The following is a 15,644-nucleotide window of genomic DNA, read 5'->3' as shown; positions in this document are numbered from 1 at the left end:
TCAAAACAAGGAGTTCAAACAACTTCCCTCTGAGGAAAGGCTACAACATTTTGGTCTTTTTTAAGAAGAAAGACTGACTAAGAGGAGACTAAAAGGTGCATATACATGGGGTGAAGAAAGGATAGGGAAAATCCCCCCCACTTCCTCTCTCTCTCTCTCTCTCTCTCTCTCTCTCTCTCTCTCTCTCTCTCTCTCTCATAATACAGTCAAACCTCTTACTACGCTCGGTTTAGGTTACATCTTTTCAGGTTGTGTTCCGTGGTGACCCGGAAGTAATGGAACGGGTTACTTCCAGGCTTTGCCGCTTGTGCATGCGCAGATGCTCAGAATGACATCACGTGCATGCACAGAAGCGGCGAATCACAACCCACGCACGCGCAGACGTGGGTTGCGTTCTGCTCATGATGCGAACGGGGCTCCAGAACGGATCCCGTTCACAACCAGAGGTACCCCTGTACTAGAACCAGAGGCCACACAATGAAGCTGAATGCTGGGAGATTCAGGAGAGATAAAAGGAAAGACTTCTTCACATAGCACAGAGTTAAACTATGGAATATTCTGCCACAATATGTAGTGATGGCCAGCGGCCACCCACTTGGATGGCTCTACAAGACAAATTCATGGAGGCTTAGGCTATCAATGGCCATTAACTATGATGGCTAGGCCCGGCCTCCATCACCAGAGGCAGTAATGCTTCTGAATGCCTGTTGCTGGGGACAACGAGGAGGAACATGCTGCTCTCCTCAGGCCTGGCTTGCAGATCTCCCTTAAGCATCTGGTTGGCCATTGGGAAAGCAAGATGCTGAATGAGACAGGCCTTTGGTCTGCTCCAGCAGGGCTCTTTTCATATTATGATAATAGCCACTGCCAGGCAGGAATAGACAATATTGTGCAGGAAAGACCAGCGATCCAGATTCATAGCTTCAATTGGGGAAAGGGGTCGGGCTGGGAGAGAGGGACTGCCAACTAGATTAAAACATTCTGCAATAAATGAAAACAAAAAACTCTGTTGTCTGGAGCCACCATGGAAGACGTTACATTCCCCACCCCCTCCTTTATCCAGCAGAGGAAAGCAACTCACCCCCCCGCCCCACCCCAAGACTTGAAACAAAGCTAGCGGGAGCCACAGATGTGCTTGGAATAAGTGCATCTGCCACTGAACAAAGACAGATGCATAAATGAAGCACTCTGTGCCCAAAGAACCAGAACAGATTGCCTCCGATTGCAGCAGGCTTTGTGTTTGGAGTCTCAAAGGGCCTTGCGGGGTTATTCCTATGCTATCGCTGCTCTCCTCTTCTCGTTTGACCCTGCAGGAGCTGCATAACTATACATGCCAATGAATTGGTTCTGCCTGCCATTGGCTTTGGCTCCATCTACTGCTTGTCTCCCTGCTTACCACTCTGCCAGTATGTTTGGGCACCAGTTCTCCCTGCCCTCCATTTACATTCCCTCCAACATTCATCAGATGGAAATAAGGACATTTCTCATTCCCTTCCCCCACTGACCCCCATTTCTCTCCCCCATGCTGCACAGCATTTCCTATTGGAAGAAGGGCAAGTGCCACTACTGCTACACCAGCAGACATGCCCACCATCCTGAGAAAACCCCTTAATCCTGATTTCATTTCATTTCATTGTATTTTATTCTTTGGTAGATTTACAAAAAAAACACCCACCCACCAATACAGTGGAACCTCGATTTGCGGACATAATCCATCCTGGAGGCACGTCCGCAACTCGAAGCATTCGCATCCAGAAGTGCTGCGCCAGTGCAATTTAGCGCTTCTGCGCTTTCGCGAAGCATGATTTAGCACTTCTGCGCATGCGCGAGCAGCGAAATGTGGAAGTAACAGTTCCGGTGCTTCCAGGTTGCTGAGGGACGCAACTTGAAAATACGTAACCTGAAGGAGATGCAACATGAGGTATGACTGTAAATAAATTTTAGAAATGGGCAAGATTAGACACAGATGCATAAAACCTTTAAAAAAAATAAAAATCAAGACTACTTGCGCTCTGCTCCGTTCCCCCTTTCATCCTGCCCAGAGTGGCCTTGCAGGGCTGGGCCTCTCCAACAACCGAAGCCTCTCCACCTCCTCTCCCACTCTCCAGTGCTGCTACAACCTGCCCAAGGGAGGAGGCTGGCAGGCAGAGGCAACGGGATGCCTCCTCGCAGCCATGGCTGCTACTGCCACTGAGGACAAGTGCTGGCTTATGACCTCCTCCCTGAGTTCAGTGCTGGCGGGGGAAATTGGGACATTCTGGGATCAAATCAGAAGCCACAATGGCTTTTGTAATTCTGGGACTGTCCCTGGAAAATATGGACTCTTGGAGGGTTATGCACTGAGCATTGGAATTTTAGTGGGAATTTTAGACTGCATGCTCCTTGGGGACTGAGGATTGTCAGTTTTACTTATGGTACAAAGTGCCATGTGTATTACCAGCACTGTAAATAAGACCAGTAGACTGGAAGGAGGTAGGGGTATCTGCTCACTGAGTACCAGACACATTTAAAAATTATGAGGGAGGGAGCGGGTAGGTGTGAAGGAAAAGGTGACTCATGTTTGATCTGTCAAATCCTCTCAGCAGTCCTTCAGCTCAAGATATCTTGCAGGCAGTTTTTGTGCAGAAGACTGTCAGGGAGTAACTGAACCATCCTTTAATCCAACAATAGTTTTTTGGCAATACATCGTGTGTTAATTCCACGCCCATCAGTGTTTGCACAACAGACACCCCCCCCCCCCAGTTGAGATTTAGCTGGCCTGCAACCAAAGATTCTGTTCTTTTTAAACAATCTATATGGAAAACTTGCCCTCCAGCTCCTGCCCATTTGTACCTCTCCCTCCTGCCAATTCTCCCTTTATCTCTCCCTGCTTTCCTTTTCTTTCTTACATTCCTCTGAGCCACTCCCTCTTCCAACTCCAGGGAAAGTCTATATAGCTCAGTGGCAAAGCAAGTGCTATGCATGTAGGAGGCCCCTGGTTTTGGAGACAAAATACTGTATCCCCGAAGACCAGCTGCTGGAAAATGCAAGAGAGTGCTGCTGTTGCACTCAGGTCATAGTATAATAGAATAGTAGAGTTTAAAAACATCCCATGAAGGACATTCCACCACCCAGGGGTGAATCTAGGCTTTCTTTCACCCAGGTCAAAGACTCAGTTCAGCACCCCCACATGCGAGTTTGCACACACCCCTCAACACATTTGTTGAGCATAAGATGTTCCCATACAGGGCATTTCTCACTGGATCTATTATAGTGGAGCAGCCTCCAGAGCACTTAATGCACACTTGTTCCACCAATGACCTGTTGCAGAATAAACTCACAAAAGGCATCTCCGGTCTGGAGGGGTCCAGAGTGCGGTAGAAATCTTGCCACCGTTTCCCTTGTATGTCAGAGAGAGAAAGAATCTACACTTTTGAAACATAGGAAGCTCCCAATACCTGGCTAGATTATTTGTGCTTTTTGCCCATTAGTGCCTACAATTATCGGTCTTTTACATCACCTGCTACCAAATCTTTTTTTAAAAAAAAAAAAAACAACAACCCCAGAGATCCTAGCATTTGGACACAGTACCGCGTGGTGCTGTGGCTTAAACCACAGAGCCTAGGGCTTGCTGATCAGAAGGTCGGCAGTTCGAATCCCTGCGACGGGGTGAGATCCCGTTGCTTGGTCCCTGCTCCTGCCAACCTAGCAAGTTCGAAAGCACGTCAAACTGCAAGTAGATAAATAGGTACCGCTCCAGCGGGAAGGTAAACGGTGTTTCCGTCTGCTGCTCTGGTTCGCCAGAAGCGGCTTAGTCATGCTGGCCACATGACCCGGAAGCTGTCTGCGGACAAACGCCGGCTCACTTGGCCTATAGAGCGAGATGAGCGCGCAACCCCAGAGTCGTCCACAACTGGACCTAATGGTCAGGGGTCCCTTTACCTTTATCTTTTACCTTCTGCATGCAAAGCATTATCCTTTGACACTAGCAAGTGGAGTCCCTTCTCCATCAAGCTATCATTCCCTTGTTTAATATTTACCTATATTTGGGGTTTCTACATTTTCCCACTGCAAAGAAGCCAATTTTGTGGGAAACGTGCACTTTTGGCCCCCAAACAGAAGCAGAGTGCCTTCCTCCCCCGCCACCACCCATCGCTCCACAATGCTAAAGTTGGCCTTTCCCTGGCTAGATGTAGCAGCTCCCCAGGAATGGAGACCGAATTGAGGATCTGAACTGAACAGACAGATATGCACATCCAGTTATGATAACCCAGGCGGGGTCTGGAGTCCGTTTCATATTGCTGCATGGACAGCCCATGAAAGTCTCAAGAGGCCGCCTGCAGCAAAATGCCAGGAGCGATGAAGGCAGCTATCAGTCACAGCAAATTGTTGCTGAACATGCACCTTGGAGCACTTCTATCTGTCAGTCGGAGATGCCAGCAGATTAATTCAGCAACGAGCCGAGGTTTATCTTGCCTTTCACAGCTGAATTTTGCCCTCCAGAGTCCCGCACGATTGCAGAGGTGGTGCAGAAATCACAGTGTTTTCGGCCTGGGATTGATCCAGAGGTCACTGCAAGGACCTTCACACCTGGGGACAAGATTGCCTCTCAGATGTTTGTGGCAGGCAGCACCAGGCTTGCGAGCAGTAGAAAACACACACAAGGCCCTGCAATTCCTCTTGCTGGAGGCTGACACATGCACCAGTTTTACAGGATGGTCAGCAGTGTGCACAAGTGCAGTAGCAACTGTGAAGCTGAAGTTAGCCAGTGGTGACAAAGAGGCCCTTTCCACATGCTCAGGAGCATTTTCCCTTTGTTTCTTATTTTACATATTGTCACACACCACCCCAGTCTCTGAGTGGTGCAAGATTCCAGGGGTCCAGGTGTGCTTACCAGGATCTGTGTCCCCTTTTGGACAATGGGGCACAGCAGAGTCTGTGGTGTCTTTATGATATATGGTTTATTTGAACATATATACAACCTGTGCCTAATGAAGGGGGCTCTGAGCATCCCATCCCATGTGGGGCCAGCCTCTTACAAAGGCAGTAGCATCCTTGCCCTGCAGCTTGCCTTTTCCTGAGAAAAGTCACATCCCACCTGCTCTAACCTTGCTAACCTAAGCCCTGGTATTCTGTAACACAGAGAGAGGCCCCACTCACCTGTATTCCCACACCTAGTTCTATGATGCTTTTGCAGTGCTTACACCCCCAGACTCTCACCTCAAAGGCTGACTCCATTGCCTTTGAACCCATGTTGATTTCACAGGATTAAGAATGTCAGACACACAATCCAGCACACTGGGTCTGACTTAATGAGCCTTCACACATGCTAATTAAAGGATTAACAGAATATCACACAGTTTAAATACACACCCAGAAATTGGACTATATGACCCTTGAGATCCCTTCCAACTCTATGATTCAATTATTCTAACTTAAATACACATGAATCTGGCTATCATCTCTAAGGAAATTAGCTTTGACATCCCCAAACCTTAATTGAATTCTAGCACCTATCAATCTATAACATTATCAGGGGGAGCAGCCTGATGTTTTGCATATTCTTCCTCTGCCTCACTTTCCTCTCTTTCTTCTGTTGATTCCCTGGTGCTGAATTTTAAAGTGTAAGCTCTTTGAAGCAGGGGCTTGATTCCATATGCGATAATGGGGTGGATAACCAAGTTCTTGCCGCAAGGCCACCTTCATCCTTGACACCAAACCATTGTATTGTTGCTCACTCCTCAATCTCCAGGCAGCAAGAGATTTCAGGGGTTCCTGTGCTTGCCCCAGGGTTTCATTTCCTTGGAATGAAAAGTCAATGGAGACTGTAGTGTCTTTAGGATATATGGTTTCATTTACACATATATACAACCTGACATAGGCTGGAGGGGATCTCAGCATCAACACCCCAACAGATCTTGCTTCCCCATCAGGGTTACAGGGAAGCCCCAAGCTCTTGGGACCAGCACCGAGCAAGACAAGCCTCAGTCTCTCCAGCTTCCAGCATCAGCCAAAACTCACATACAAATCTCTGGCCATTGTACTGCTGCTACCTTACAAGGCGATGTCTTTCCCAACTAGGTGAGGTGAGGGGGTGTTACTCCCATTTGTCTCTATGGCAACCTCTTTGGACTAGTAAATGGCAGCACTTAACAGGCCAGCTGAGACCATAACCTTAACAAAAGTTAACCAGGTTTCCTCTTGTAGATTGTAACCTCATGGTCACATGATCACAGGTTGGAAGGGACTCATGGGCATCATCCAGACTGACACCACTCCCAACATGTAACAGCATGTTAAGAAAATTAAGGGGGAAAGGCAGCCCTAAAAGACATTGCCACCTCACACAGTGTTGCGTGAATTAGCCACAGTAATCATCAAAACGATTTGGATCCCATCTTTCATTGGTGTCATAGTTTTGGAACCTTTCTTTAGTGCCAAAACGATTTGCCTATATTCAACACTGAAACTTGAATTAATTAACGCTGAGAACTGCTGCAACTCTTTCAGTTGGATGTTTTTCAGTTTGCTTTGCTGGCACTTTAATTAACGGTAGGGCTCAGCTTTAGTTCATTAAAAGTTACACATTATTTCCAGTAGAATCCTGACTTTACTTACTGTAAGATGTGAAAAGGGAAAGCGTGTACAAAGCCAAACTGCCTCCGCAAAGGGTGCAGACACCTGAAACCCAACATTCATTCCAAACACCAGGAGCCTGGATCCATTTCTGTGGATTTCTCTGACGTGTATCGCACAACACAATCTTAGTGATCCATCTACATCCCATTAAGGAACTGGCCATCTGTGTCGGCCATGATGGTTCTCTTACCTTCCTGAGGAGCAAGCAATTTCCCTCCTTTGCTGGTGCCAAAGACAATGCCAAACAAGCACAAGATGGAAAAAGGGGTTCCCCACATGGTGGGTCTTTGGTAGCCCAGGCAGGCACTGCTGGGAATGCTGCACCTAGAAGAGAGAGGGAGCAGATGTCAGCAAGGGCCCCTTGAGAAAAGAGAAGGGTCACCATGTCTTTGCCATTTCATTGGAACAACAAAGGACCCACCTTCTATCTCAGCAGCTAATTATCCCTGCTTCTCTCCTTCCCAACCAAGTGGGAATATTAGCTACTAAAAGGGAGATAAGATAAGCAGACTATGATTCTCTCCAGCTTTTTCTGTCTGCTTCAGGAAGAGCATCAGAATTCAACACTCAGAGCCTGGCTATTTAACACTACTTTCCAAGTGATGACTGTACCACATAGTCAGGATCTAAGTCAGGGTAGCCAACATAATGCCCTCCAGATGTTCTTGGACTCCAACTCCCAGCAGTCCCATTTGGAGGGCACCAAGCTGGCTACTTCTTACCCTAAGTGGTGCTAAATTAGGGGTGCACGATTGCTCTGTACAACCTCAAGGCATGCCACCCATCCTTTCAAAGCCCTTTAAGGTGGTTGCAAAATTTCAGTCCTGTTTTGCCCAAATTTGCATCAAAATGTCATTTTCAGCAATATCCACTGGCTGCAGCGATAAGCCTGTGGTGGTTGTGTGGCGGTGTGTGTGTGTGTGTGTGTGTGTGTGTGTAATGAGTAGAGCCCAGATTAGCTGCTACATCTGGAAATCTGCTTTCAGGGAATCATGGTTTAGCGTTGCACAGCTTCTGTGGACTCCTTGATGTGAAGCAATTATGGGAGCCTTCTGGTGCTAAGGGATGAGCTGACAGGATATTTTGTAGAATTTTTTCTAGTTCAAATTAGTGTCTCCTCTTTTCTTCTTTTTTATTTGCTCTCAGTGGAAACCCTGCTTACAACCCCAGCCTCTGGAATGATGAGTCTTCTGGAAGAAGGTCCATTATGACAGGGGAGAGCCGAGTAAAGGAAGACCAAGTGTCCCCGACTCATTTTTGGCTGACTTTCCCCAGGCCCAGTTTTGCTCCTGGCCTGTACCTTGGATGAAACTTCACACACAAGAAGAAACTGGTGTGTGCAGAGGGGAGTTATTTGTTCCAAGAGGGGTGTGATGTGTGCCAATGTCCAGAAAACAGGATAGAAATATTTTTGGGGTGTGCAGAGGGGATGGTTAGCAGGGCTGCGACTGAACTTTGGAGGACTGATTTTGGCAGCTCAGGAAAGAACCTGCTGTAAACTCCATTATTATTCCAGTAACTAATCGTGGCACATGAGGAATGGTGTTGGAGAGGCAGGGGTTCCTTGTTTGCAACAATGTTTCTACTTGCTGAGCTGGGGTGGGGTGAACATGGGGAGCACAAGGTTTGTAGCCATGGCATCAACAACCAAAAACTATCCTGACCCTGCTGCTGCCCTGCTCTGTCCCCTTCTGGGCTGGCTCATCTCACTGCTACTAAGATTAACTTCCCCACTGAAACCTGGTGAATTTCCATATACCTAACTTTGGTTGGAAGCACTCAAGGGACGCGGGTGGCGCTGTGGGTAAAACCTCAGCGCCTAGGACTTGCCAATCGCATGGTCGGCGGTTTGAATCCCCGTGGCGGGGTGAGCTCCCGTCGTTCGGTCCCAGCTCCTGCCCACCTAGCAGTTTGAAAGCACCCTTAAGTGCAAGTAGATAAATAGGTACCGCTTTATAGCGGGAAGGTAAACGGCGTTTCCGTGTGCTGCTCTGGTGCCGGTTCGCCAGAGCAGCTTCGTCATGCTGGCCACATGACCTGGAAGTGTCTGTGGACAGCGCTGGCTCCCGGCCTCTAGAGTGAGATGAGCGCACAGCCCTAGAGTCTGTCAAGACTGGCCCGTACAGGCAGGGGTACCTTTACCTTTACCTTAACTTTGGTTGGAAGGAAATCAGCCCTGAGTGCTCACTGGAAGGACAGATCCTGAAGCTGAGGCTCCAATACTTTGGCCACTTCATGAGAAGAGAAGACTCCCTGGAAAAGACCCTGATGTTGGGAAAGATGGAGGGCACAAGGAGAAGGGGACGACAGAGGACGAGATGGTTGGACTGTGTTCTTGAAGCTACCAGCATGAGTTTGATCAAACTGCGGGAGGCAGTGGAAGACAGGAGTGCCTGGCGTGCTCTGGTCCATGAGGTCATGAAGAGTCAGATACGACTAAATGACTAAACAACAACAACAAGGCAGGGAGGATGTCTTTCAGGAATCACAGCCAAGTTTACAGTCTGTGGAGGGGGGGGGCAATTTTGGACCCTCCTCTATTTTTTCTCCAGTAGGGGGAGCACAGGAGGAGGTTCCAAGTTCACAAGAAGGGACAAAAGCATCCAAAGGCATCCAACATCCTATTCACACAGTGACCAACCAGTAACTAGCCACCTACAACTGCTCCACTATGTGTTTTTCTTCTTCTTCTTCTTCTTCTTCTTCTTCTTCTTCTTCTTCTTCTTCTTCTTCTTCTTCTTCTTCTTCTTCCTCCTCCTCCTCCTCCTCCTCCTCATTTCCTATAACCAAACTCTTTCCTGCCCATCTCAGGCTGGACCAACTATTGCAGATAGGAATTTACACACTTACCCCTGAATGCTTTTGTAAGTCTTATCAAAAGTCTTCAGGCTTCCTTTGAAATCCCTCACATCTCCCTTCCATCTCCAGATTCTGCTCAGTTTTTCCTTTTGCCAAACCACAGTCTCGGTTATGGTATTTATGGGATACCGTTTGTAAAATGGTTTGAGTCTCCTCAGATTTCTCCTAGGTTTAGTCTGAAGAGAACAGTGTTGACTCCAGGTTTTGGAGGGGCTTTGGGGAAAGGACTCTCTGTGCCCCCCTCCCCCAGTGATCCTACCTGCTCACCACACCAGGTCTAGGGGGCTCTTGTCAGTGGGCCCACTCCTGGGGTGCAGTCCCTTGGCTTAAATTTTGCCCAAGTGAAATTCCGTCACACAACTCTCTTTGGACTCCATCTTTACTTCCGGGGGGAATGTCTGGACTCCCTGGAAGCTTGCTGTGCCTTCCCAGAGACACAGAGGTTTAACCTTCTTCTGCAAATTGTGTTTTACGAGGACTTGGGAGCGCCTGTAGCAAAATAGCCCAGGGATTGTGCACACATTCCTAACCCAGGGAAACAAGCCATTCTGAATAACACAGGGAAATTGGAGATTTATGAAGGGCCTGCCCAGGAGTGAACTGTTGAGACATTTTATTTATATTTATTTATTGAAAGCATTTATTTACTGCCCTACATAAAATTCACTTTATGAGTCCCCTAATACAAATGTAAATAAAAGAGAGAGAGAGTAAAATTATTTGGTTAAAACTAGTGATGAAGCCAGTGTCAGTAAGGCTGAGGGAGGCCACACTCAAACTGTGAAGCTAAGTCCCATGAGCCATGGTGCAATCGGATAGGAACAATGTCCTACAAGTGGTAGATGTGTTCAGTGGTGCAGGGATTTTGGTCTAGAGTAGTCCAAGTAATTACTACTGTTAATCAGCTTGTGTTTCTAGATCCAGGACTGGTTCTCCTATCATTTCCCCCCCAATGAATGGCTTGATATGCCTTATCATTTGTCTCTTAGCGACAGCTAGAATGGAAATTGCCCATCAATGGAAACAACTCAACATGCTTCACTATTCAAGGATGGTGCACCATAATGTGGCCAGAAAAAAATTGACCCAACAGCAATGTGTTTTGAGGGCTGAAAGTAAATGTGATAAATTAATCTTCAGGCACTTGGAATCCCCATTTGTGTCATTTAGCCAGGCAGGGAGACCTTATAATACCACCAACTACTAAAAAACAAAACAAAACAAACAAACCCCTTTTGGCTGGACCTATTACCTAGACACCTTCTTGATTAAATTGTTCCTACAGATTCTCAAGCTGCTCTTTATCTCTGGATGCGACCCTCTGGGCGTGATGCCTGACACTTCTTTGATGTGCACTGTTATGTCATGTCCTGTTTGTGTTGTTATTGTATCCTACCATATGCACTATGCAACACTTTTTAAAAAGAAAGAATAAATTTCTAAAAAACTCAGAACCTGCATGTAGATAAAAACAATAAGTAAGAGTTCAATCCACAGAAGAGACACTGCAGCAATTTAAAAGGCCTGGGAAACCAAAAGTGTGCTCTGCCTGATGTCAAAAGGAAAACCACACGGAGGCCATCAGCATCCTAGAGATCAGGCTACAGGCAGGGTGCTACAGGCATAGATGCCGCCTTCCTCATTTGCCACCTGCTTCACCTCACACCTGACCAAGGCAGCACTTGACGAAAATAGTGAGTGGCCTAAGAGGGCACAGTCAGATCAACACGGGAGAAAGCATTCTGTCAGGCCCCCTGAGCTCTAAGCCCTTTAAGGCTTTGAAAGCAATTACCAGCACTTTGAATGGGACTCAGAAGCAGAGGCCAGCAAAGCTCTTTTAAAATGCATGGGTTATAGCCCAAATCAATTGCCCCAGCAGTTGAAAGATTTTTGGAATCTCTCCAAGGCAGAGGTTTCCACCACCTCTGCCAGCACTTTCCCACTTAGCGCTGCCCAGGCTCCCCCTGTGAGTAGGGAAGTGGGGTGCCCCACCAGCTGGCACACTCGTCGTCATCCCTCCTACCTTGGCTACCTGTGCAGTGACTCACTGTTCCCTTCTAGTTTTAAAGCTAACTGTGTTGTTAGAAGGACATCCACCCCAGTCTTTCCATGAACCGTAGCCGATGCCAAGCCACATTTTGCAACTGTGATTAAAAGAACCAGCTTTACATGCTTGGGTTTGGGCTAATTATTGGGTAACTAAAACACCAGTGCAGACAGAATGCTAGCCACAGTTAGCTCCAAAACTGAAAGGGACGGGGGTGGAAATAGGACACTGCAAAGCATTCACAAACAGCAGTCCATGGTAAGCTCTGCAATGTCCCTACACATTTAGGAGAACTTCAAGCATGGTGAGCCAAATTCAGATGCACATTTATGTGCTGCATAAATGAAACACAGGAAGTTATGCAGGTATCTTGGCCCCTTCATAGTATACATTGCTTTAAATAATTTGGGGGACCTGACTCTACCTATGCAGTCATCAAGTTAATCTCTGCAGGGGTGTTTGCACTGGATGGCATGAGGAACTATGGAGGGGCAAAAGGAGGGGCAAATCCCTCTATTTACACTTTGTGCCAATTTGACCAGTTCTCATTAATGTCTATCCTGTTCTGTTTCCTCATTAATCTGTTTTTCTGTATAAAATCTCTACAGAAACTGGTATTTAAGCAAGTTTTCAAATGCATATTTATGTATTCCTATATGTAATTTGTTCTAAAATATGCACATTTGTATGCAATTTGGTGCTTTTTGAGCCAAGATCACAAAAATCCTGAGAATTCTGAAATCAGAAGGATGACTATGTCCCAAGCCATGTTTGGAAGGTGTGGGTTAGGTCAATTTGCAGGGCATTCATCTAGATGACCCTTTAGGTCCCTTCCAATCCACCATTCAATTGTTCTATGAATTTGCTTAAAGACCTGGCCCAAACAAAATTCTCCTCCACCCTATGCCAGGCCACATCCTACAGTGAGCAGCTCCACAAACTGGCAAAATAATAATAATAATAATAATAATAATAATAATAATAATAATAATAATCCTGGTTCATTTTAGCTGATCTGCCTTGAAGCAGGGGGTGGGAATCTCCAAAGTGATTAAGTTTTAAATGGAGGGGAAAACTTGCAACGCACCATCTGGAGATGTGCATTTATGATCCTCCTTTGATCCCAGGTTGATTGATGTGTCAAATGAAAGGGGGAGGGAGGGAATTCACACTCCTGTGTAAATTCTGCAAGTTAGATAAATAATAAAAAGGGGGCCTCACATAGCCCACGTTACAATTTCCTCGCAGGTGTGTGTACAGAAAGCTTGTGCTAAATCCCCTTCCAAAAATTACTCCTTTTCTTCACCTCCTGTTAAAGGTGCCCTGTTTCCAGAAGGATACAGTCATGCTTTTTGCTTGAAAAGAAGCTTCTCCTAAGAGGCAAGGATTCCTCTCATTGCCCCCCTTAAAACAGGATTTATTGCACATAAAGCACATCTGGAGGTGTTTATAGAAAGGTACATGATGCATTACAAAGCCTCTGTCTTTGCTCCTCCGCACCTCCCTAAGCTTACACTATACAGACCCACACCCAACAACACAGAGCCCTAAAGCTAAGCAAATTTAAGATAACTCTGAGAGCTGCTTTCTAGCTGGGTTCTGGAAGGATTTCATCCAGGAGTCAACCATGGTGATAAAGCATGAGATCCACGGTGGTATGGCAAACTTGCAGCAGCTTAGCTAATCACCTTCCGTGGCTTAGGTGGCTTGAAAACCGTACCTGAAAACTTGCCTTCCAGCCAACACCCCCTCCTCCCCACTGCTTTGCCTCAAACAGCATCCTTGCTTCAGCAAGCAAAGTCACCCAGGAGCAAATCAAAAAGTTCTCGCGGCCCTGGAAACAGATGTTCGAAAGAGAGCGAGAGAGTTCTGAATCAAACTGGGAGGGATTGGTTCTCTTACCTGTCGGAGGTGCTACACACAACTGGCCATATTCCTAAGCAGTGGGGGAAGAGGAGCGTTGGAGAGCAATCGTGTCCCCAGCAAGCAAGCAAACTAGCAGGGAGCTTGCAGCCCACGTCACCATCAGATCTGGCAAGCCTCCTCTCCAACTTTTCAGTTGTTTGCAACTCCCCCCCCCCTTTATTTTTGGCTGGTGTGCAAGACAGAAAGAGCGGAGAATCGGTGGAGCAGAGGCAACTAGGAGAGCAGATCCCAGCCTCTGTTGCAGAGCAAGCTCGATAGGGTCCTTACAGAGTTTTTGACAGCTCAGAACCCAGATAGCTCTTCTTTTAGACTCTCCCTCCTGAGTTGGAAAATTGAAGGTTCTCCCCCCGCCCTGCCCCCCCCCCAACTGCCTTAAGCGCTTGAGGCTGCCTCTGTGACGAAACGCTCGTTCTCTGCCAGGCCCCTGCGCTGGAAGCAAAGAGCTATTAAACGTGCCGGAATGCCAAGAGAGCTTAATCAAGCCCAGCTGGGACAGGAACAAAGGCCTACAGGCAACGAAAGCCACAGCCACCTCATCGGCTGCTCTGCTCTCTATATAGTGCTCTCTCTCTCTCTCTCTCTCTCTCTCTCTCTCTCTCTCTCTGCCTTCCTAATGTTTGACACGTCTTAATGAGATTGTTCAGGGCCAAGGAGTTGCTGCAGGTGGAAGCCAAGCTGACAACCCGTTCGGATGCCATTGTCATGGGAACACGGGAAGCTGCCTGAGGCTGAGGCCTTATCCACATTGTACTTTTCAAGCAGTATCATGCCACTTTAAACAGCCATGGCTTCCCCCAAATATTTCTGGGGACCATAAGAATATAAGAGAACCTGTTGGCCAATGGCCCATCTAGCTCAGCATCCCATTCTCAGAGTGGCCAGCCTGATGCTCGTAGGAAAAAAAGGCAAGCAGGATCTGACCACAAGAGCCTTCTGCCTACCTGCTGTGGTTTCCAGCAAGTGGTATTCAGAAGCATTGCCGCCTCTGACCATGGAGGCAAAGCATAACCATTGTACATTTTTGCAAACAATTTCCTATAATACAATGCAGTTTTGTATCTTATTTTCAGTAATGTGTGCATTTCCCCACACACACTTTGCCCTAATACATGCATTTTTAAATATGTTGTTTCATTGGAGAACTGCATCGCAAAGTTCAGAGATGTGCGAATTCCAAGGGATAGCTTGTGTTTTGGTTCATGTATTGGTTCAATAAGTGCAAATTAGGTAGTTTCTCATTAACATGCAAACATAATTGAATTTCTTTGCTGCTGCTATTTTAAGCTGCCCATAAACTACTGGAGGACAATTCTGCTGTTGAAATATATGTTCTTTTCGCTAATCAACTTCTTGGCTTTGAACTCAACAGTGAACAAGTTATTGCAGGGTTAACCAGCACAGCACTGAGCCCTGCTTTTACCAGCCTGTCACTCCCCGGATATTTTTGGACCACAACGCCCATCAGACCACCAACTCCCATGTTTTTGACTACAGCTCCCATGAGCATATTGGGAGCTGTAGTCAAAAACATCTGGAGGGCACCAAGTTGGCAAAGCCTGACATACATCAATGGGGTGCAGTGGGGAAGGAGGATCAAACTGTGGCCCTTAGCATGGGATCCTCCATTGAGGCCCTTCCAGTGGTTCCCCACACCCTGGATGTCTGGTTTGCCTCTACCAGGAACCAAACCTTTATAGAGTTGCAGGTCCTGACCTGTGGAACCCCTTGCCTGTAGAGGTTTGGCAGGAACGGCTTCTGACTTCTTCCAGACGTCTTTTGAATGCTGCACTATTTATGCAGGTCTTCACAATATGAAATCCTCTTTTTAACCCATCAGTATCTACTGAAGTTTTAAATGAAGATGTTTTACTGATGTTATCATAGAATTGTAGTCTAGTCCAACCCCCTGCAATGCAGGAATTTCTTGCCCATCACACAGCTCAAACCCACAATGCTGAGTTGCATGCTCTACCAGCTGAGCTATCCCTGATTTTGTTATATTTCATTTGCTGTAAGCCTCAATGATAGATGTCATGAAAACGTGGATTATTAATATCTAAGTAATTCAGTAAAGAAGAAGAAGAAGAGGAAGAAGAAGAAGAAGAAGAAGAAGAAGAAGAAGAAGAAGAGGAGGAGGAGGAGGAGGAGGAGGAGGAGGAGTAGTTTGGATTTGATGCACCACTTTATCACTACC

At 46.8% G+C, this 15,644-nt stretch overlaps 1 protein-coding gene across 9 annotated transcripts in view; it reads right to left on the bottom strand.

The window, feature by feature from the left end:
- Window positions 1–13,972, bottom strand: part of COL16A1 (collagen type XVI alpha 1 chain) — a 136,295-nt gene extending 122,323 nt beyond the window's left edge. For 6 of the 9 annotated variants that reach the window (XM_083751591.1, XM_083751594.1, XM_083751596.1 and 3 more), the window contains exons 1-2: window positions 13,427–13,806; window positions 6,809–6,942 (exon numbers count right to left, since the gene is read on the bottom strand). In XM_083751591.1, the coding sequence (XP_083607717.1) occupies window positions 6,809–6,896 (88 nt within the window). In that variant the 5' untranslated portion in view covers window positions 6,897–6,942; window positions 13,427–13,806. Of the gene's footprint in view, window positions 1–6,808; window positions 6,943–13,426 lie in introns of all 9 variants that reach the window. The other 3 variants (XM_083751592.1, XM_083751598.1, XM_083751599.1) reach the window with 3 other exon arrangements.
- Between the last annotated feature and the right edge of the window lie 1,672 nt (window positions 13,973–15,644).

Source organism: Podarcis gaigeae (assembly GCF_964106915.1).
Source record: "Podarcis gaigeae genome assembly, chromosome: 8".
Taxonomy (NCBI): domain Eukaryota; kingdom Metazoa; phylum Chordata; class Lepidosauria; order Squamata; family Lacertidae; genus Podarcis; species Podarcis gaigeae.
This window is presented reverse-complemented; position numbering and strand designations above follow the sequence as displayed.